This window comes from Haemorhous mexicanus, chromosome 2, assembly GCF_027477595.1.
Source record: "Haemorhous mexicanus isolate bHaeMex1 chromosome 2, bHaeMex1.pri, whole genome shotgun sequence".
Taxonomy (NCBI): Eukaryota; Metazoa; Chordata; class Aves; order Passeriformes; family Fringillidae; genus Haemorhous; species Haemorhous mexicanus.
The window spans coordinates 51,836,746-51,859,262 of NC_082342.1; the positions used below are offsets into that span (position 1 = coordinate 51,836,746).

The 22,517-nt window shown below is 40.2% G+C and overlaps 1 protein-coding gene across 3 annotated transcripts in view; it reads left to right on the top strand.

Annotated features, from left to right (window-relative positions):
* The window catches only part of MTUS2 (microtubule associated scaffold protein 2), a 265,802-nt gene that overhangs the window by 105,630 nt on the left and 137,655 nt on the right, over positions 1-22,517 (top strand). For all 3 annotated transcript variants that reach the window (XM_059838810.1, XM_059838809.1, XM_059838811.1), the window contains 2 exons: positions 4,984-5,224; positions 14,635-14,841. In XM_059838810.1, coding sequence (XP_059694793.1) covers positions 4,984-5,224; positions 14,635-14,841 — 448 coding nt within the window. The remainder of the gene's footprint in view (positions 1-4,983; positions 5,225-14,634; positions 14,842-22,517) is intronic.

Genomic DNA, 22,517 nt, shown 5'->3' on the forward strand with positions numbered 1-22,517 from the left:
GTGTGAGTGCAAATTGACCCTTATGGCTTATTAACTAGAAAGCTACTGAAGTGAGCAAAGAGTATAGTTATTTCTTATCACAAACACAGAGAGAACAGTACTTGCTGTCCCTTTTCCTTTAATTTCAGCTTTCAGCTCTGTCCCTTGTATTTTATGTCCAGGAAATGAATTATTAGTCTTTGGGAGATTGTCTCTTTCAGCCATCAGTAGTCTATTTTCACAATTGCCTTATAAGTTGAGGGGAAATTACTAGGTTACTGCTGTTGAATGCATGGCAATGGAATGAAAGCCAAAATGACCCAGACTGGGCACTGGCTGTTTGACTGTTTATAGGGTGGCATGACCCTCTGGAGACCACAGGTGTCTGTGAGAGATGGGGTTGAGATAATCAGGTAGGATCAGCAGACACATCAGTGAACTCCTAGTTCCTGTGCAAAGGACAGATTTCTGAGCATTGCTGAGGATTGTTTTCAGCATGAAAAGGATTCAGGTTGTGGCAAGCCTGCAGTGTGATTTTCTCTAGACTAGGGTTAGAAGTAGGACACATGAGCTGGAGAGGATCTTCCCTTATTCCTCCAAGAAATATGACTTTTGATGGGTATTTCAAGGAGGGAATATCGGAACCCAAGCAAACTGCTTCTTCAGAGAAGCTGGACTGACTGGAGAAGAGGCTGAGATGAAAAAGTCAAATTGTGGTTTGCATTATGAGTTTGTGTTAAGCCAGGATTCAGGAGCGGACAGCACAAGATGGAATCTTCTTTCTTGGACTGCCACCTTAAAAGCAATAACCTGGCTGTCCTGCCAGCTGGAGGAATACAAAGGGTCCTGATTTGGTTCAGTATGAATCAAGAGAAAGGAAAATGATCAATCCATGAAGGTGAACAGATGCCTAAAAGAGCAGCTGTGCACAGTATGGGTTAGTAACAGATGAGTGATGTGTAATCCAAAAGAAACCAATTAGGATGCATTGAAATAGATCCAAATCACTGAGCTGAAGGGAGAATGTGGAAGACTCAGAGGTTTTGAAGACAAGGAGACTCTGGCACAATGGCCGCTGTCTTGGTTAGAGAAAAAAATCCCATATTGACCTTTTTCACACATCCAGTATTGTCTTTGGAGAGCTTTGATTAGCATTTTGTATCTCCTTATATGGAGCTATGATAGTGTTAATAGCTGTACTCTCTAAGCATCATTCAGCTAAGTGGTAGGAACAATTAAATATCCCTCTGGTTGCCAGGCATGGAAGAAATAGGAAGGTGCTGTCTTGGGCAGGAGACTCCAAGAAAAGGCCTGGAAAACTCTATAAGAAATACTCAAGGGCTGTCTCTGTGCAGAGGGAAGCCTGCAGGGCTTCTTGAGCTGCCTGTGCCAAAGCCCATTTGGGGCAGCTCAGACACAAATCCCAACTCCAGCATGAAGGCAGTCCAGCTCTGCTGAGGGGTTGGGTCCACAGTAGAATTGAGTAAAGGCTGAATGGGCAGCCTGGCTGGTGGAATTAGCAGCTCCCCAGTGCTTTCCTTCAGAACATTGGCAGAGTGTGTAGATAGATCTTTCGTGCCTGTCTTCATCAAAAAAGAAAAAAAAAAAGAAAGAAAGAGAAGAAAAGAAAACCATTCAAGGTAAAATGCAAAATGCTTAAGAAAACCAGTCCTTTTCCAGGGCAGGTCACTGCTGTCCACATCCTTGACTACAACATGGGCTCCCCATCTCATTATGGACCTCACCCTCTTCTAGTCAGCACCAGCAGGTGTTTGTGGGCTCTTTGTTCTCCCAGTTGCCTCTGGGAAGTTACAGGGCAGATCAGGTTACAGGGACCCTAGGACTGTAGCTGTCCTAGTGAACTGAACAGTGGAATACCATGGCCTCCAAGGCTCCATGGCCTCCAGGACAGGTTGACTGCTGGACTGGGAGCAGGCTTCCCAGCCAGGATCAGCTCTGCCAGAGCGTGCTCACCCAGAGGCTGCTGCCAAGGACCAGCATGGATCAGCCTGGTCTGCAGATGGAGAGTTTACTCATACAGGTACAGGCTGGGCACTGTCAGAGTGGTCACTGGCCACTTTTTTCACTGTTTTATGGCTGCTGCCAAGAGCCCTGATCTGGTGAGGGTCTGTAAGGAGGTCTGCTGATCACCAGCTCTCCTGCCTGCCTTACCAAGATTGTGCTGGCCCCATTCAACTACCTTTTTGAGTCTGTTCCCCAGCACAGACATTATTCTGGTCCAATGGATGGACTAAAGTCTGTTGAAACAAAAAGCCTGCTGAGGTAAAAAGGACTGGGGGGAGTTGTTTTATATATAGTCAAACCAAAAGTTTCTCCCCTTGATCCTGTTATTTGAACTGTCTGAACTGATGCTGCCAACTCTTTTCCCAAAGAGTTGCCTGAAGCAGGCACTTGACAAGCAAATTCTTCCTCGAGGCAATAATGTTTGATGATGTTATAAACAAAGTAACGTGAAGGAAAGTGTTGGGCATCCGTAGCTGCTGGCCATGCTGCCAGCTCTGCTCGGGAATACCCAGCCTGTGGAAATTCCTGTGTGCTCAAAGTATTTGTTGCAGACTTTTCTGGCTCATTTTAACAAATCCACTCATGGGTGTGTAGGTAATGAGCAGACAGCCCCACAGAAGAAAACCCTGGGCTGACCTTCTTGGTTGGGCAGGCTGCAGCAGATCATCTTCCTAGAAGTCCCTCATACAAAAACCTAGTACAGGGTGCTAACAGGGATCATATTAATCCACATCTTTCTGAAGAGTTTTAAAATGGCAATGATTTTATATGATTCTATTGAATTTTGCACTTCACGAATTCACAGTTAAATAGAAAGGAAAAAATAGTATATGTTCATAACAAGTTCATGTCCTCCAAAACTGGGATCTTTAAAAAATAACATCCAGTTCTTGAGAGATATTTGGGCAAATTCAGTTGGACTTGATTATCTGAAGGGTCTTTTCCAATCTAAATGATTCTGTTCTAAGTCCTCCTTGAGAAGGACTCCTTCCTTGAGAAGAGCTTTTATGCTTGTGATTGATTTGGTTTGTGTCCATGTTTGTTGCCCTTGTCTGTTGCTCTTAGCTTACTGTCAATAAATAAAAATAAATGGGGTGAGAGAATATTTGAATAAACTGACACAGTTTATAAAAATGCCTAATTTCTGTATTTAAAGGTTTCTCTTTTCCTTATGCTGAAATACTTGGCATTGGTGCTTAACTTCCATTTAATTATGAAATGATAGTATGCATAGTGTAATCTGATAGAAATAAATTTATCAGGGAGAGAGAAGATAACTGAGGCTTATCCAGAAAAACAATCTAATCTCTAGAAGCTGAGAGCAAGAAGCCAGACATCTGCAATCCAAGTCTGCAGAACCATTCATATTATACAGCAAAGAACTGCATCCTAACTTTAAATAGGTCATAGGAGTATAACAAAAAAAAAGAAAGAGAAAGATCTAATGGCAGGAAATAGGACTGCAAACGGAGGGAAAAATATAGGGCAAAACTAAAAACTATAAAGCTCAATGTTTGTTGCATCTGCCCTCCTGGTTCCTGTGCAAAGGCCTCAAATATTCTTCTATATTTCATAGTTTAAGGCCAATCTTGTCTCTTAGCATATTAAAGATTTGCTAAATTAGGATTAAAGCTCTTGAAGGAGGTAGGATCAAAGCTTTTATAGCCAATGTTGAAGTGCATATTCTAATGCTTATAATTGCTAAATAGAAATTCATTTGGCATATTATATGCATCATAACTTACAGCAGAGTTAATTAATTGGCAGTTACATTTCTTCCTAGGTAGCCTGTGGCACTTTTTGATTAATTTTTAAACAAATTTAGTTCAGATTTCCTATTTCCTATGCTTTTTTCTTTTCCCATGGCCTAAATGGGATGACTGAAAAAATATTCATAGGTCCTTTCTACATTATGATGATATTGCATTTTATAAGAAAATGGTGAAGAAGTTGGACTCTACTCAGAAGAGCAAACAGTCCTTTGCAAATGTGAGAGATCAAAACTCGGCACTCTTGTCCTGAGTCACGAAGAAGCACAGAAAAGTGGGAGTCAGAGCCCAGCCTGACTGCACAAAAACACAAGGGCTGAATCACGGAACCAGATCATTCCTCGAGTTCAAGTTCAGTGCCCTGAGCCAGCCCTGAGCTGGAAACACTTCCAGCTTGGGGCTTACTCTGCTATTCTTACAGTAAATGCCCATTAAAATACTGAGAGATTTGACACTGATTTTAACAGAGCAGCATCTATTTGTGCTAAATAGCAGAGGTTTCACTTTTGCAAATCTGATAGGTTTTTTCCTCCAATTCTCATGGGCATATGGGTTTTAGAGCTTTGATTTGGAATATTCAACAGGCCTCTGAAAGCATAAGCTAGAGAAACATGCTCACGTCCACAACAAGGTCTCTTTCTAGGAATTAGATGGGCACTGGTTACAATGAACATTTTGCAGTGAGAACATACTGAGAGTTCTTTTTTTTTTTTTTTTTTTTTTTTTGTCACAGAAATTATTTGGCAGTACAATTTCTCTGATAAAATGTACCTAAAACACCTCCAGCTCTATTTTTAGCTATCTAAGTTAAAACCAACTTCTCCCAGAATTGGGCAAGAATATTTTAAATAACTTCTAATAAAAATTCCATTTACACAGTCTCTTTGTATATCTACCTCTGTAAAAAATATACCCTTTTGTGACTGAACAGTACCCTCATTTTCATTAATTGAAGGCCTTCCATTTGTCCATTTTCTTTTGGGGAAGTCATCAGTTCTCTATTTGGGTATAGTTGCATATTGAGGGTGTAATATACACATTTTTGAAGAGCAATTAATATCGTACGACCATAAATTTTTGAAAGTTTTCAGTGCTCTGAGGACCAGATTCACAAGGAGGGAAATTTAGCCTTTACAAGCAATTTGGAGCTCCATATTGTCTGGGTTTATTGATTTGTTGTGTAATATCTGTGTTAATGATTTCTCTGCAGGTGGGGGAAAGGCCTGCAAAAGATGAATTTTGCCCTCCACCGTACACCCACTATGAGGTGCCACCAAGCTTTTATCGATCTGCCATGATCCTGAAGCCACAGCTAGGGCTGGGTGCCGTGTCCAGGTTGCCATCTGCCAAGAGCAGGATTCTCATTGCGAGTCAAAGATCCTCAGGGAGTTGTCTCCATCAGCAAGGAGAAATAGCAAGTGCACCCAGCCTCTACCATCCTGATGCTTCAGGTAAAGTATGAACTTTCTTTCCTTTCCCTTTACTGTTGTCACCAATAAGATATCTTTTTTTTGAGACAAAAAAATCACAAAATGAGCAACGTTTTGACCTGATCCTACAAAGCTCCAACAGAACCCTTTGAGGTGTGTCTTTTTATCCTGCAGCAAGGCTGACTAGGGAGTCTGGGACTTGTGCAAAGGTTGTTTAGCAGATCATTGCCAAAGAAAGAGAATAGTTTTCAATAATAATTCTCATTTTTCATCTTTTTATCTTCCTCCACCTTGTAAATGCCTGAAAAATCTTTGGTTTTGATCTGGGTAAGATAACAGGACATTTTCTTCCATCATGAAGACCCCACCGTTCAGTCTGGATTTGACTTTCCCCACCATATGCCCACTCTGAAAGCCTGGGCAGTGTTCAAGTGTGCCAGCAGAGATCTTGGGTCTCTGAAGGCCTGGTGTACATCTCTTTGGAGACAACACTTCTAATTCCTTTATTTTCCTAGCTACTGCCCAGCTCAGCATGACCCTGGGCAGAATTACATGGGAGGGAAAAGCGCAAGAAGAGGTGGAAGGAGAAAAGTTCGATGTCACAAGAAAGAGAGAGTAATTGCTTCTACAGGACACTCCTTAATAGCCTGGAAAAGTGTGGAAGTTTAAAAAATGCGCAGGAGCAAGTTCAGAGACAACTGAAAATCAGTCATTGTCAGGGTGAAGTGTAGCAGCTGTTTAACAACCTAGAATGCTGCAAGATTTTCAAAAGTAGTCATAAGGGCTGAAGTTAATTAATTACATGAGGTCACATGATCTCTTTCCCTGGGATGGGATTCTTTCTGATGTATCCTTATTTAACCTGTTCATGAAAAACTATTTATAAAAACCTTTGATGTGAGATCTTGGAGCCTCTGAAAGCAGGACTGCTCCAATGCATTACCTATTTTTGAGTTAAAAGTGTTCCCTAGTGTTTTGCCTAACCCCCTTTGTTGCAGTTTGATTCCTCTTTCATCTGGAATAGTTGTGGGGTCTTTTCCTCTTTGCAGATATTTGAAAACTTAGCATCTCTCCCCAGCATCCATCTGTCCATACTAAGAAGCAGGAGAAATTTAGAAAAATTTAGAATAGAAATGCACCAGAGCATCTTGACTTTACCGTGAGAGGACAGTGTCAGTCAGTAACACAGGCTGACAGGATTTGGGGCTTATCAGAAAATCAAGATTCTCTGTACTACAGTGCCTCTTGCCAGTATCCTTTACTATCTGACCTTGCATGTGGAGTTTATCTGATGCTATTAGCAGAAGCTGACCAAACTCAACTGTATGTGACTTCTGAGACACCCCAAGATTGCAGGCTGGGTTGTAAATACCATTTCAGCCCTGCGACTTGAGTCAGCAATGAACAAGGGAATACAGGTACAGAGAGTAATTGGACCATAATTTCCATTTAAATGAAACTGCAAGAGTCTGTGAGTTCAGGATATGAGTAGGGTAAGCCCTTGTGTTATAGGAACCAGTTTGGGAGATAGATAAGGGAGAAAATGCAAACAGAACCCATTACCAAATAAACGTGGGGTTTTTTTTTTCTGATCCTCAGAAATTACCACTGCCTTCATTTTTATTCATCCATCACCCATCCATTATCCACATTATCCTCTATCATTGATGCTAGCAGACATGACTTTTCCTTAGCCACTTTAAATCCATACAGGAGCTTGTCTTGCATGCATTCATTTACCATCTTCAATGTTATGTGACGTTTTAAAATCTAAACAGGATCAGCTTATCAGTCCCATTTTTTGTCTGTAGTACTGCCTTTAAAAAAAGCCAGTACATGAGGAATGTACATAAGTAAATAGCTCAAGCTGTTACTGTGTTTCTATTCCACTGAAGTTGTACTTCTTAACAGCTTCATATTTCTCAAAAAAAATTTTTTTGTAATTTTTTAAATTAAAAAAAATATTTTTTTTTATCACTGGTTATTTTTTGGACCTTGTCTGCTTTGGAGGTCAAGTTTAATTTATAGCTCTCCATAATTTCCTTCCTACAACTGTTATTTTGCTTGTTTCTAGTCTATTGATACCTCGCTGTTTCAGAAAGGGTATAAAAGACAATTCCAGGTAGTCCAATAATCTGTCTGTCATCTCTTTCAGGACCCCAAAGCGTGTTTCATCTGGTCTTTGGGCTCTGACTGTTTTATGGATTTCAAATTACACAAGACTTTTCTGGAGAGGTTGCTAATGTCTCCAGTTTTTCACTGTCCACCCCAGGACACATTGTTTTCACTTCTGGCATCTCACCTTCCATTTTCCTTGCAAGATGAAGAATGTGTTTAATTTTTCTGCAATACCTTATTCTGTTGTGAAGTATTTTTCACTGCTCTCCTTTGTTTCAATGCCTCTTCCTACTTATCTTTTGTGTACTTCTGAAATCTCACATTCATTTATTTTTGGTATTTTATTTCCCAATTATCTAGTCAAGATTTTGTTATAATCACCTTTTCCTTGACTAAAGCCTTTTTCCTTGTATGTCTCAAATGACTTAATCCTTCTGTCAGCAATGTATAACTTCATAGGTCAGCTTACCAGACTTTTTTGTTTTTAATACTTTCTTTTAAAAAGAATAATTAATTGCTCATGAAAGAGGCTGAGGTGACAGAGGATAATACAAGACTAGTATAGGAGTGCAGAAACATCAGAGAATTGATTCCTGTGCCCATATCCACAGCAGAGCACACAGGCAGACCAGAGATGGGTTGCTGGTTGCCATGGAAGGGATGGATGGGGACAGCAGACAGCACCCCCTGGCATGCCAGAACTGTTGGGGTGCTAATTAGAGCAGCTCATAGAAGGGCCAGACCTTTTAGCCATCTGTGTTAAGGTACCCAGCACCTCTTTCAACCACTTTCCCTTAATTTGGCTGTTAGCTGTGGTATTGTTTACAGTGTACTTGATCTGCATCATTGGTCCTGCTGCACTATTTGAAACACAGGATTAAACACAGCTTTGATAGAGTCATATTTGCAAACATGAGTAAATAATATGCATGAACATATGGGCAGTATCTGGGATGCAGAGCCAGTAAGACTTGCTCACGGGTCTTGTGGGGTGTGAGAGCTTGGGTAACTTCAGTAAAAGCAGCTAGGGACTAAGGGGTATTTTTCTGTCAGGGATAGCAGGCCTGCCTTCAGGATTGCTAATCAGCATCTCTTACAGCTTGATCCTGAGCTTTTAATCCAGTTTCCAATCCTGGTGATATCAGCCCTGCCCTGAGGTAATGGAAAGAGAAGGATCAGCCCGTTGCTATCCCGTGACAGAGCACGGTACCGCGGAGGCTCTTACACTGAAACCGCTGTGGCACGGTATCGAGGACAGCAGCGGGGCCTCTTAATGAGGATTTTATTCCCCTTTGCCATGCCATTTATAATGCAGCAGTCTGGCTAAGCAGCACTGATAAGCTGGGTGGTTTGGCCCATGTTTAATACTAATCCTCATAAAACTGACTCTCAAGTAATTGATAATTAAATCCCTGAACTGCTGTGATGGACTGCAAGTTTTATGAGTGTGTTAAGGGTTTCGTTAGCTTTACGTTGTGCCAAGTAAAAGTAAAATAATGCTGAGTGCTCCCTCCAGTGTGATCTCTAAGTGTGATGCCTAAAGTGTGGTTGGATCAGTGATCCTTCTTCATCGGTAGGATGTTGGACATGTGGTGGCATTGGCTGCAAGTGCCTTATTAAGCAGTGCTGCTCCTTCGGTGGTGCTTTGCCTCGGGTGGGTCAGACAAGCAGCCTGACTGTAAGAAAAAGGGTTCTGCACAGTAGGTAAAATAAGAAGTCACAGAATTGTGATGTACTTATAGGTGCCATGGAGTCTCTGAAAGCTTAATATTTGTTTATTTTATGTAAATAGACTCTGCTCTTTCTATGGGAAACTTGTAAGTCAAAACAAGCATTGAAGCAACTCTATCTATAACATGTAAAATATTAATATGTTTTCCTTGGTTATAAAGACTTCTTGAAGCAAGTATGTTAGGATTTACATTCATTAGCTGGTTATTTTGATGAAATAATGTCTCATTTTGAAAAGTATAACAGAGATCTCATCGTTAAAGCTTCACTTTAATTATGCTCATTAACTTAACTTAATTCTACATTTTTCTGTAGTGTTTTGGGGTATTTTTTCCTCAAAGAGCGAGTTAATGAAATGTTACTTCCTTATCACCTCTCTGTGTATTAAACTTGTCAGTCCTGGGGGTCTAGCTGCTCCTCTCATTTCTAAGCAAGTCAGCTTTCATTGAAGACAGAATTTATCTGTAAATATTTGTCATTCCTCGGACAGACACAGATATATGCATATATTTGTGCCTTTGAATACATATAAAGTATTTAATCTCAAATGCCACAATATGTCTACAGCTTTTTCCCAACAGGAAAGCTTTATTTTCATATTTATTCTCAGGAATAAACAACGTAATAGTGACCTATTAATTGAACATGTAAATTAGATTTGATGATAGAAAAGAGGTTTTGAGGTAACTTCCTGAAATACTCCCATACTGCTACTCCAGCTCTGTCTGTACTTGCAGTCAGAGGTACTTGGATTTGAACTGGCAAGCTTCTTAACTGATTAAGGAAAGAGGGACAAGAGAATAATTCAGAGAGGAAAATGTTCTCTGTCCTCCACTAACCTGCAGAGTTTTCAGTTCACACTCTCTATTTTGTTTGGGAGAGCAATCTGACTGTACTTCATTTAAAAAAAAAAAAAAGTTTCAAAGGGACACACACACACTTCCTCATGATTTTTTTTTAAGGACATTGTCATCTTACTTGAGACATTGCCATCTGCCACCTCTCTGCTCCAGTTACTGTGTCTTCAAGGTACTGAACCCCATCATATTAGCAGGCTTGTCTATATGACAGTTGTACCAAGCTGTCATTTGTAAGAATGGTATGTGGAGCAATCTGGGTGTAGGAGCAGGCAAATGCTTCCTACCTTGCCTCCTTCCTGCTCAGAGCCAAGCATTGTCCCTGGCTGGACATCCACAGCCCTTCTGAGCAGCAGGGGCAGATGAGATGCAACTCCAGTGCAGAGAAGTGTTCTGGCTGCTCTGGGCTGCCAGTGGAAAATGCAATGAGTGAGACTCATGCATGGATGATTCCTGTGCTGCAAGTTTTTGAGGGATGCCGTGCTTTTCACAGTAGCTGTCAAGAGAACACGGACATTTGCAGCTTGAATGAGCTGTGAGATGACAAGTTCTTGGGGTGTTGAGAATGTGCTAACCAGCCTTGGTTTGCCTGGGAACTGGGAAGGCACAGAGCAGTTTTTGGTGCTTTTAAATCTGAATCTTGAGGAGGTGAGCATTTACTACCATATGATTGTGGGCTGACCCACCAGCAATTAATCAGCGTTCAGCAGTGACAACTGTTTGGCCTTTAGAACTGACCTGTCCGAGGCTTGATGGTGCTTGGGTGAGAGACCATCAGGGCAGCTGGGCTCAACCTGCTCACTGCTGTTTAGGTGTAAACCATTACAGCCTCTGTTTTAAAACCCCTTTCCTCAGTTCTTGTTTGGATAGAAGTTGTTATGTCTGTACAGGGAAATCACAAATGCAGTGGGCACCAGAAAAGATTTCTCACTTGTGTGATTTGTTTTTAATCTGCAAAGATACAAATGGTTGGGTTAACTCTGACCTGGGTTAACTCAGCTTGTATTGTCTCTAACTGATGCAGTGACATTGGAGGTAAGTTCTTTACCCCAGATTTCCCAATATGCAATGAGAATAGTGATGTTCAGATCATCAGTAAGTGAGAGAAAATGGCTTTTCATTATTAAAGTTTAACAGAAATGCTGGTTAAAAAAAAATTTAAAAAAGGGAAAGCAAAGAAAATGAAAAATCTCTACAACCAGATAACAAAGACTTGCCAAGTATCCCTGAGTTACAGAGTTTTAAAGTCTTGAACTGCTACTCTTTTTCATAAGAACATATCTGTATAACTCATTTCTTTAATTTTTCATTCATTTCAGCTAAAACATATTTCAAATTTCACAGCGAAATTACATGAAAGTTGCTTTTTACCCGTGCTCGAAGATGCAATTCTTGTGCAGTGGGGATGCGTTAAGAAGTGAAGTTCAGACTTTTAACAAAGTCTCCCCAGGCACATCTTGTGTCAATCAGTCACTAACTCAAAATGTTTCTATGTTTCTGGGTGGGAACAGCTTGAAGTGTCATAGAAAATCACTTGTGTGCATACAGACAACAATACTTAATTCTATAATTAGCTGCAGGCAGTGAGACCACTAGAAAGATTTTGAAGCTTATTTTGGCAGATTTTCATTAAAATAAAAGCTGCTCATTAAAATAACTTTTGTTTTGAACTCCCAGACCTCGTTTGCAGGACTACTTCTATACTTTTAAGGAACAGAAATAAAGCAAAAAACATGCATGAGAAAACTTGATGAAGTTTGGAAGAGAAAATATATACAATAGGCTGGTGTCTCACGTATTTTAATGAGAAAGAATTCACAAAATTACTTAGCTTTAAGGATTTGAATGCATCCCTAATGAGGATAATGTCCTGCCCCCAGGTCCTCATGCTACAGAAGAACTGGATTACAAAGAAGAGAAGTGAAAAATAATTTAAGGATGATGATGAGTTCAAGATGCAAAATATTGTTAGTTCAGGGGCAATTGGAATTGAAGTCATAAACTAGAAACACACAAAAAAAGTATGAGAAAAAAACCACTGAATCCTCTGCCCAAGTCTGGAAGGATGACTTTGAAGAAAAGGTAAAGATGATTGGGCAGTTTGTAACCAAATCCTTTTGGTTTTAAGGAAATTCTTCTTCTTCATTCATGGTGCTTGGTTACAAACTGTAGAGAGCTGTCAGTGTGGGGACTTGTGGGCATCCCTGTAGCTGAGCTGGGGACCTGGGAGTCTCAGGTGAGCCACACTGCCCTAAGCCAAGCACATTTGAAATGTTTTTTAAATAAAGCCATTTCTGGCTTTATTCCGCTGCCCCAGTGGAATTTCCCCTGTTTTGTTGCAGGAAGTCTGTGATATTTATAGTTTGTTGCTGTAAAATGGAAATATCTCTCCCTTCACCTCAATTTTCAGAGATGCTTCGGAAAAAGAAATCTCAGCTTAGGTAGTCCAGGTGCATTTTTTGGAAACCTGTAAAACCCATGAGAGATAGTCCCATACCTTCTCCCTGCTGCCACTGAGCTGGGCAGGTTCCTTGCACCTGCAGCTGCTCACCATGAGTGCTCGTCTCTCCTTCACATCTGGAGGCTGCCTGGGCTTGGTCCCTTCACTGGTGCAGCCCATGGAGTATTTTGCAGTGGGTAGGGAAGAAATCTTGGCTTTGGAAGCTGTCTGGGTGCTTTGCAGCCAGCTATAAATCAGCTGCAGTAGACCACTGTCAAAGCAGCACTGCACAAACCTGGCAGTGAACTGATGGTGACCATCACTGCCTCTCTCTTCTCTGTGCTAATGTGCCTGCTCTGCCCTGCACCTGCCCCTGGAACCCATGGCTACCTTTGAGCCCCTCTTGACAATATCCAAAGGAAGCCACATTCAGGATCAGAGTCCAAAATTGCCTCTGCTGGTGCCAGGGATGGGGAGTGAATGGGGATTTTAATAGTCTTTTATTACTCACTATAGATATTTGTTATTTTTGTTTGGGTTACTCTGCACAGCATGCACTTCTCTGGGCCGGCCATGGTGCTGCAGACATCCATCTCCTTGTGTCTTAATAAAGAGCTCAACCTGGGGAAAGTGGGTACAAAAATGCATTTTTAAGAGCCTAGAGTATATAAATTGTTTTATTCATTGAGCAAGGAGCATTTTTTTACATCTTTGCAGGAATGGGTTTTACAGGAGAACAAAACTCTTTTTAGCTTGGTGTTACAGCTGTTTGTGTTTCAAAAGGAAAGGCTTAGTTACATGAAACAAAGCTGAGCATTAGTATTGTGATGAGGTACACAAATATCTTCCAAAATCCCTGTAACATTTTTCTGCTCAAAGGAGTTAGTCTTGCTTTCTCTAAAGTCTTCTCAAAGTGAAATGCTTCATTAAAATTAATAAGGCTGTGACCTACATAGTTTACAAAAGAATTAAATACTGCAATAATATGACCATATTCTTACTGTGCAGTTAATTTGTATTTTTTTTTATACTATGAATGTTTACTTCTTCCTTTGAAGTTTGTGTAGGGTTAGTGTACAAATAGTGTTCACTGAATAAGAACAGAAAAAGGGTGACTTTGTGGCCTTTTCTGTGGCCTTTTCAGAATAAGTTGATAGCTTTTAATGCTGCCTTTTCTCCTATCCCATTGGTCCTAATTAAACACTCTAGCATCAGATTTTGGAAATTGTTGTTAATATTTTTTTAAAAAATATGTATTTTTGCTGCGCAGAATTCCACAAGGAACAGGAGTCTGGTATTCTCAAATCTAGGAAGAAAAAGCTCAGTCCAAATTGATGTGCACTTGGGGTCTAGAGTCACTTGGTATCCAGACCTTCCAGCCAAAAGTAAAATTTAATCTTTGCTCCGTGACCTTGAAGGCAAGACTGCCATGATCATGGGCCTTTGGCGTGTGAAGGAAAAGAGGAGCATTTGTAAACTGGGTTCTGTATTTGCCTAGCAAAGTTTGCCTGAGCAAGAGCAGCAGCCTACAGGTCAGGACAGAAGCTGAAGATGGGTGAGTGGTTAGTATCCACAGGCAGGCATCACAGCTGAACTGCTGCTGTGGTCTAACTCCAGGTCTTACAAACCAGCTACTGGCACTTGTCTGAGACCTGGTGGATGTCACTCATGGGCTGATGTCTTAGCAAGGAGAAGTCCACCACTGGAAATGGCCAGTGGTATGTTAGAAAAGTAGGACTTTACAGGTCATGTCCTTGTTCCCAGGCTTGGCGCAAGAAAAGGGATTTTTTTTTTTTAGTGGAATTTGAAAGAAGAACTTCAAAGAAGTGTTTCCTTTGAAATACAAAGAAGTTCTGTGTCCTTGAAGAGGATTGTTGCTGGTCTACAATACTTTCCAAAATTGGAGGTTGTGTGTACCCTGTTTGTCTCTGTGAGTTTTTTTTAATTGGCACACAATAAATGTAAAATTAGAGAGTGATACAGCATTGAAGAAGATAACATTAAAAGAGATTCGTAGCAGTGTTGAACTATGTTACTTTGCTGGAAGTTTGAGTTATGCCCCATGGGTACTTGGCACATTTCACCTTTTAAAAATTATTGTGACCTGTAATTTTTTCCACCAAATGTCTTTTCAATGCAGCAAAGAATAAGACATCACTGCAGTCTGATCAGCCATTTAAACTTGCATTCAGTCTTAGTACTGCCTTTATGTACTTGGGAGATACAGGTAATGGTCTCACAGTTAACTTATTTAACAAAAATTTCCTTCTTTTTCCTTTTTTCAGTTGATCTTAAGAAAGGATCATGTCCGAGTGCTGCAAAATCAAACCTGCCCAAGCCCTGCTCGTCTGGACTTCGTCCCCCAGGTTATTCACGGTTGCCAGCAGCTAAGCTGGCCGCATTTGGGTTTGTCAGGAGCTCAAGTGTGTCCTCTGTCTCCAGCAACCAGTCCAACGACAGCTCTCAGAGTGACCCCAGCAGGACAACTAACCGTAAGTCCCAAAAGTGCCCTTCTTTCCAGAGGGATATGAAACAGATGTGTTCCAGAATTGTCCAGACTGTAGTTTCCATATAGTGCAGAACTAATGAAATCTGTGCAGTACTCGCTAATCTCTTCTGTGCCACTGACTTTGGTTTGGTATCTTGATTGGCCAGTGAAGTTAAAAAAAATATGAATAATAATTATTAAATATTAATAACCAAGCATTAAATTCTAACAACTATTTAAAATATTAATAGTAACAGATGAATAGGGCCTGAATGTTGAGGAAGTTGTTTTCTCTGCTACAGAGAAAATTTCATTAAGAGTGAATCTGAGGCATTCTTTCTTGCATTTTGTTTTTACCTGGAACATGCCTTCTTACGAGCTGAAATAGTGAATAAACAGAGTGAACTGTGTTTGGCAAGTGAACAGCAGCCAGTGCAGAACAGGACAAATATTATCTAAAATAGGAGATATTTTCTTTCTCATCTACTTTTCTTCTGCTTCTTAATATTCAGTATAATAAATTCAGCCAGTGATATGAAAAATTGAGCCAGTGATATGAAAGAGATCAGGACTGATATCGTAGTACATCTACCAGACTTTGAATGATCCCCTGACAGAAATGTCATTCCAAATCCTATTTTCTGCAAAGGCTGTTAATTTTATTAAGTACAAAATAATACCCACCGGATTCTGCAGCCCTTGGGAAATGTGCACATGCCCTGGGCTCAGAGCAAAAAGGGGGATTGAGGGATTTTCATGCCCGTTTTTCTTTGAAGACTGGATTGAGCCTGAACTGTGTCAATATCAAAGCAAGTGGTATCAGCCCAAGAGGGGTGCAGACAGGGCCACCAGGTGACAAGAAGCAGCTGAGGAGACAAGATGCTGCAGGCTCCTAAATCTTTCACTGTTTGTATTAATTTGAAAATAATTAAAATAAATACAATTAATATAGTTCAAAACCCTAAGGATTTTTTCTTTCCCCTTTACATGGGGTGATTGAAATGCAAAAGACTAATGTCAGCAGGGACTTTTAACTTTTCCAATGCCCCCAAACATGCCTGTATCTTCTTTTACTGTTGGACTGATCACTCATTTTTGGTTATTTCCTAATAAACTTTACTTTGAGGTCAGTCAGCCTCTTTCGCTTTATGCTTTTACCCTACATTTATGCCTTTGGAAGACTTCTCTTTTTATCTGGTGTTGTCACCTTTTAGTCTTTATTTACATAAAACCTGTGTTAAGGGCAGAATTATCTGATTAGATCTAAACTATGTCTCTGCAAGAATTATTGTTGTTTAGCACTTTCAGGTGTGAATCTGAAAAAAATAACATCTGTAGGTACAGCACTATCCTTGAACACACCAGATGTATACAGGTTCATACAAATCTAAAACCAAAATACTCCAGGCTGCTGAATTTGAATAAATTGATTTCTATTAAAAAAACTGTGGAAGAAGCATTAGCAGTCTCAGGCATAGAAAGTTACATCTGATTCTTCAGTTCTCTTAAAAGAAGTTGATTTCATTTATCTATTCTGGTGTATTTTTATATTATCTTTGTACATTAAGCCCATAAAAACTGAAACCACATTCCAGTCACTGGAAGGACATGGAAGCATTTGGTTTTAGCTGACTCAGCTGAGGGTGGTAGTTGGGATCAGGATGATGTAACCATCTTGTGCATATTACAAGATCAGTTTTGATGGGTATGAAAATTACCCAGGGGAAGTGTTCTGCTTGTACGAATTCATGTAGAGATGAGCTCAGCCCATCACCTGATGAAAAACAGCATCTATAACTTTGCTCTTGCTGCCAAGTTAGATAACTCATGGAAGCTGTTGGGGAGTTTCCCTCCACCTCCATATGAGAGCAAGAAAATGAGCCCCTCCCAAGGGTCATCTCTCTCACGTGGCTCAGACATGCTCAGCTGTCTGGCCCGGAAGTCTTTTACCTGTCTGTAGTTCCAGAAGGATAGTGCTTCCTCCTGGACAAAGGTGAGGGAAGGAGAAGGTGTGTTGCCAAGCAGGTGAGGGCACATCTGGTGTTTAGGGTAAGTTGGTAAGTCATCACACAAAGTGACACCTAACATCACCTGCTTGCTTTGATTTAAAGACAACGGGACTCCTGTTCATGGGGCAGATAGGTAGGAAGAAAAAATGTTTCCTCACTGTTAATTTAACTTTCATAGAAATGTTATCTGTATGAAACTTGCCATCTTTTTCTATTTATAGTCTGTGTGCCAGCAAGAGTTAAATTAGTTGCCCAGCACCCAGGGAGCACAAATTAGCTGGTTTCCATTCTACTGCAGCTTATTTAACACAGAGCAGCAGTGCACTTCAACATGCACAGAAAAGATGTAGGGGAGAGGTACTGGCTCAGGAATCTTAGCATGACATATTATTTCTTCCCTTCACTGTCTGCTGGAAGAACAGTTTTATTTAAATTAAATAAATAGCTGATTCTGTAGCTACTACCTGAGATCATGTCTTTGACTAAATCAGGTCTCCTAGAGGGCAAGCAAAAGCTTTACTGTTAATTTCCTAGCTCAGTAGGGTAGAAAAATGCAGAATTATCTAGCTTTAGAAGTCTTCAAACACACATAACACAATTTTCTATTTAAGCAGCATCTCTGCATGTCAGGGAGACAAAAGTAGTTGATAACATCTTACCCTACAAGTGTGCATTTGTTATAAATAGAGGAGCGGCTGCTGTTGCAAATCAAGGAGCTCATTTCAAAATCATAACATTTTGTAGGTTACTAAAAAGCCAATGACTATGGCTAGGTGAGAGGAAAACACTGCTTTATTTTAGGGACAGAGTGTTTTAGGGTAAGCTGATTCTTTAAAGAACCCTGGTGAGATCCTGTTCTTGCTTTTCTTTCCTCTGCCAGATGTCTTGCTAGTTCTGCCTAAACACATTTCTTTTCAGAAGTCCCAGCTAGTGTCTCTGTCTAGGGAGTAATACCCACTTGTTTAGAAAAAGGAGACGTGATGTTTGTGTTGAGGGGAAGTTTGTTAATGGAGCTGCAATGTGGCAGCTTTGTTCTTCACCAGATTTCCCCCTTCCTGTGACCCCTCTGAAAGCAGTAAGCCTGGATGTGCATGGAGTCTGTGCTGTGCTTCTTGGTTAACTTTCTGGTGATACCTCACATATTCAGATTGACACAATTAAATGGATTTGAAGCTGTGGAACTGTGCTCTTTTCCCATGGTGAGACAGGACACACCGCTCAGTACTTGTCTGCTTGTCCTCAGGTCTTTCCTGGAGTTCCATCCCAGGGTTGTGGGTATCAGCCAGGCTGATCTTTGCCAAAACCATGCCAACAAGTGACAGTCTTGCCACCAGCTGCTAAACAGGATCAGTCGTAATGGGGCTCTGCTCCTATGAGGTCCTGCCCAATTTTCTGTTGAGACAGAAGGGGCAGCCTCTGGGAAAGCCCAGGCTGAGGCTCCACTCCTGGTCCTGCTACCAGTACTCCACAGATCTGTTCTGTGGCACAGATAGGTTTGTCCACTAATATCACTAATATCTTTGTTCAAGGTTACCTGAAAATTCAAATTTAGCCCCAGCTCTGGTGTACTTCTTTTGAGGTTTTCAAAAAATGCCGGATATTGTAAACCATTATTCTTGATTTAGAAAAAAGGAGTGTTATACATCTAAAAACTTGTTGCTGGTTTACAGTCTAAATTGAAAAATTGAGATACTTCAGTCTAAGAAGAGTGTGAATGTATTCTGCAAAATATGAGAAAAAGTGAATGACTAGAAACTCATGTTAAAGTTAAAACCACTATGATTTGGAATGGAGAGAAACAATTGTGTAAACATAAAGAGAAATTTCCAATTTAAACAACTTGTAACAAAATACTTTGTGGATTTTCTTTTGGAGTTTTAAAGGCACTATAGGGAAGCTTTCCCTGTGTCTGCCCCAATACAATTTGCACGAGAGGTTCACAGTTGTGGAATGTGGTTCCCAGTACTATCTTGTGATTCTGCAGTGAGGTAACAGTGCTCAGACTGTACCTTCTGTTTCACTGGTTGGAAGGGCTCAGAGCTCTCTTGCCTGTATCTGTATTTTGAGTGACCATCTGAGTGTCCTGCTCACACAATTGGCTTTATGTACTTCATCAGCATAGACTGCAACTTGCTGTAGGTACCACTTGGGAAAGAGTTTGCCAAGCACTGTGGAGGAATTTGATGTGTGAAGGATTGGAAGAAGGGTGGATTGTTTAGAATGAGTTAAGGTATGCTAACTGCTAGGAGATCAGGAGATGGAAGAATGTCGGTATAACACTAGGAAATACTTCATAGTCATAAGGTCTACTAGTCTGGTAAATAATCTTCCAACTCAAGCATTGAAATCCCTGTTGCTTAAGATTCTTTAAATAGAACAATGGCAGGGTGTTTGAGGCAACGACGTGCTAGACTAAAAGACATAACGCTATTCAATATCTACCCACAGCTCTGAGTGCTGAAGAAATTTATTCTGGGAGTGAGCAAGAAAATGGTGATGAATATTTCAAAACTTGTTTTAGGATCTCACAGCTATTGTTTTTGTTAAAAATGATAGAAAAATGAAACTGTGTGTTTTATTGATGTAAACCTCCGTGATCCTTTCTTCAATATATATATTTCTCACTGGTTTTTGACCTTGAACTGCCTGGCCTTGCTAAATGTTGAATTTCCATTCTAATAAGCAACAATGTCAAAGCGTCAGATTCAGGTGGGTGGAGAAATGAAGAAAGCACAGAAGCCTTGAATAGATGCCTAATTGCCTCCAAAATGGGTAGAACATCCAAAATTGTCACATGGTAGACAGGTAAACCAGTTGTTCTTTAATACACAAGTATTATGTTAATATGAAGAATTTCCTGCATGAAAATACTTTCCAATCATATTTCTCTGGGTGATTTTCTGTTCAGTTTTCTACATGACAGATTCAGGGTTTTTTTCCCTTCTGATCTTGTTCTGATATTAATGCCTTGATGGAAGAATCACTTTATGCCATCATTTCACTGTGAATAGGACTAAAATAGAACAGTATTGAGATTCTCAGCTTTGTGGGATGAAGCATCTGGAAAAGTGCAGCATGCCAGCCAGGAAGAGCAAGGGCTATAAGACATTTTAGCTGCCTTTACTTAGCAGCATTTACTTTTCATACTCAAGTTGCTAATGATGGGGGGAAAAAGATTCTAATAATTACTTGGGGGTGTGGGCACAGAGGTTTCTCTCTGTTTGCAGAGATTGAAACAACAGTGCTGAAGTATAAGTTGGATATTAATTTCAGAGGGGTTTAGATGTGGTGCTTGTGATAGCATTTTAAATGTGGTATTATTTTAATAGCTTAGATAATGTCTTTGCTATCTTCAATATTACCTCTTCAAAACACATAGCAGAGGGGAACAGTTCCACATTGGAAGGATCTTACCACCTCTTGTAGAGGCAGGAAGATCAAGCTGGTTTGGAAATGCAGAACTGCTTTTATATGAAGATGCCAACCTGAAACATTTAAAGGGTTTTCAGTTTTGCTGAGCTTAAGTTTGTCGAAACTGAAGAAATCCATGAAACTCTGAATTCTGCAAAGCTGGCTTTTTATGAGCAAAGAAATGTTGAAAGAACTTTGCCAAGCTCTTGTGCCAGCTCAACTTGAGTGCTTAATCATCATGTTTGTTATTGTTATAAAGTGCCATATAAAATCTGTGGTTTTAGTGTAAGAAGTCCGGTCTGGGAGATTCTGCGTCTGTGTTCTAAAATTGTCCTGGCTCATACCCGGCAGCTCCAGTTCCAGTTTTTGGCACTTATTTCTGTCTGGCTTTTAAAAAGTGGCTGAAATGATCAACCTCACTTTCCTGTCTGTAAAATGGGGTGGGAGAGTACAAACGTTTGTGCAAGTATTGGGTAACGGGACGGCAAGGAAGAAACAGATAGCGACAAATCCTCTTTCCTGGCCCATTTCCACACAGGATTATTTGACTGATTATGTGCACCTAATTTAGTCACAGTGACTCTTAGTGTTTAATCTGCAGAGGGCAAAAAGTAGTTCAAATCACTTGCACACCAGGCTGCCAGACACCAGTTTCACTGGAGAAGGCACTGCATTGCCCCAGCAATTAGATTATTCCCAGTACAGACACCCAAGGGGTCTGTGTTCTTTAACTCTGCGGGAAAATGTTGATTCAATGATCAGTGTGGTGGATGTAGCTACTTGTGGCAACCTGCTTGGTGCCCCTATGCTGGGAGGTTTCAGCAGCCCCTTATTTATTTTAAAGGTGTCCTGTGGTTGATTTTATGCTTCCTTGATCAATTGGAGATCATGGCTACTTTATTTATTTGGGGTATGATTAACTTAAATAATTTTTAGAGGGATACAAAGAAAGCAGCGAAGCCATTTCTGAAACAACCTTTTTTTTTTTTCCCCATCTTTATATCACATTTTTTAAAACATCTAGTCTTCAGTGATCCTGAGGGGTATCCCCTCTGGTAGGGATGTGAGAGAGGCATGAGGAAGAAGAGAGCTGATAGTGCAGTGTGAATTTTACAGTCTGGGGAAAAACCTTGGTCAGTCCAGAGCCAGTAACAGGCACAAGCACAGCACTCATCTTTCTGGGGACACTCAGCACTTGGAACAGTGGCACTTAAAGTGTCCTTTTGAAAATATGAAGACAAGGAGCAGCTGGAACATGTCTGTCACATCCAAATTGAAACCCCTCTTAAGACCAGAAAACTCACTATAAATTGTCTCTTTTTCATACTCTAATCTTCCTATTCTATCTGTTGAGGGGGGAAGTACTCGTTTAGAAGTGAACCCTGTGGGTATTCATTGAAATGGATTAATCTTTTAATTTAGCCCAGAGAAAAATTAAGTAATAAAGCTTTGAAGAAATGAGAGCTCATCCGTTTCTCTTTTTCTTTTTCCTTTTTTTTCCCTAATTTTTTTTCTCCCCTTGCCTTCTAACAGAATCACAGTAAAAACCTTCATAGTCTCCCACTAATGAAGTATGACCTTGCAGGACTTTAGAGAAACTTTCTACTTCACTGTATTTCTCTTTTGCATTTCATTTCAGTTTATGTATCAATATTTTAAAAGGGTTGATTTTGGATGTCTAGCTATGGGGCTTATCACTGGTATATTCCACTGACTTCATCTCCAGTTTTTGTGCTTTCTGAAATTCAAGCCTGTGGTAATCTAGATGCATTCAACTCTATAAAGATACATCTTCAAAAAGCACCACATATTGCTTCTGGTGCAATTCTGCATTTTGCATTGTCTGTGAGGTTGAAGCCAGTGAGCACAGTGAGTCATTCTGGCTTTGAAATCTTTAAGTAAATCAAACAGTTGCCTGACTGAACCAATTACTGTCAGTGACAAAAATCATTACAGACTCTATGATAATAGGCTTTCTTCCAAAGATAACTTTTCCCCCCCAAAAAAATAAGTATTAATTTGAAGATACAAGAAGTTTGATATGGTAGTTATGAGCCAACTTTGAGTCACAGTGAAACAAAGAAAAATACCTGTGTAACAGTTTGGAGTTATGTAAATTTTGAAAGTATTTTTTTAAATTATGTTTTCCCTTGTGTGATTTCTGCTTAGGGTCAGTGAGGCTGTTAGCTTGTTTTCCTAAACAAGAAGCAAATAAGCTTGAGGTTCAGTGTTTCTTTGATCTCTTTCAACAAGGACCAAA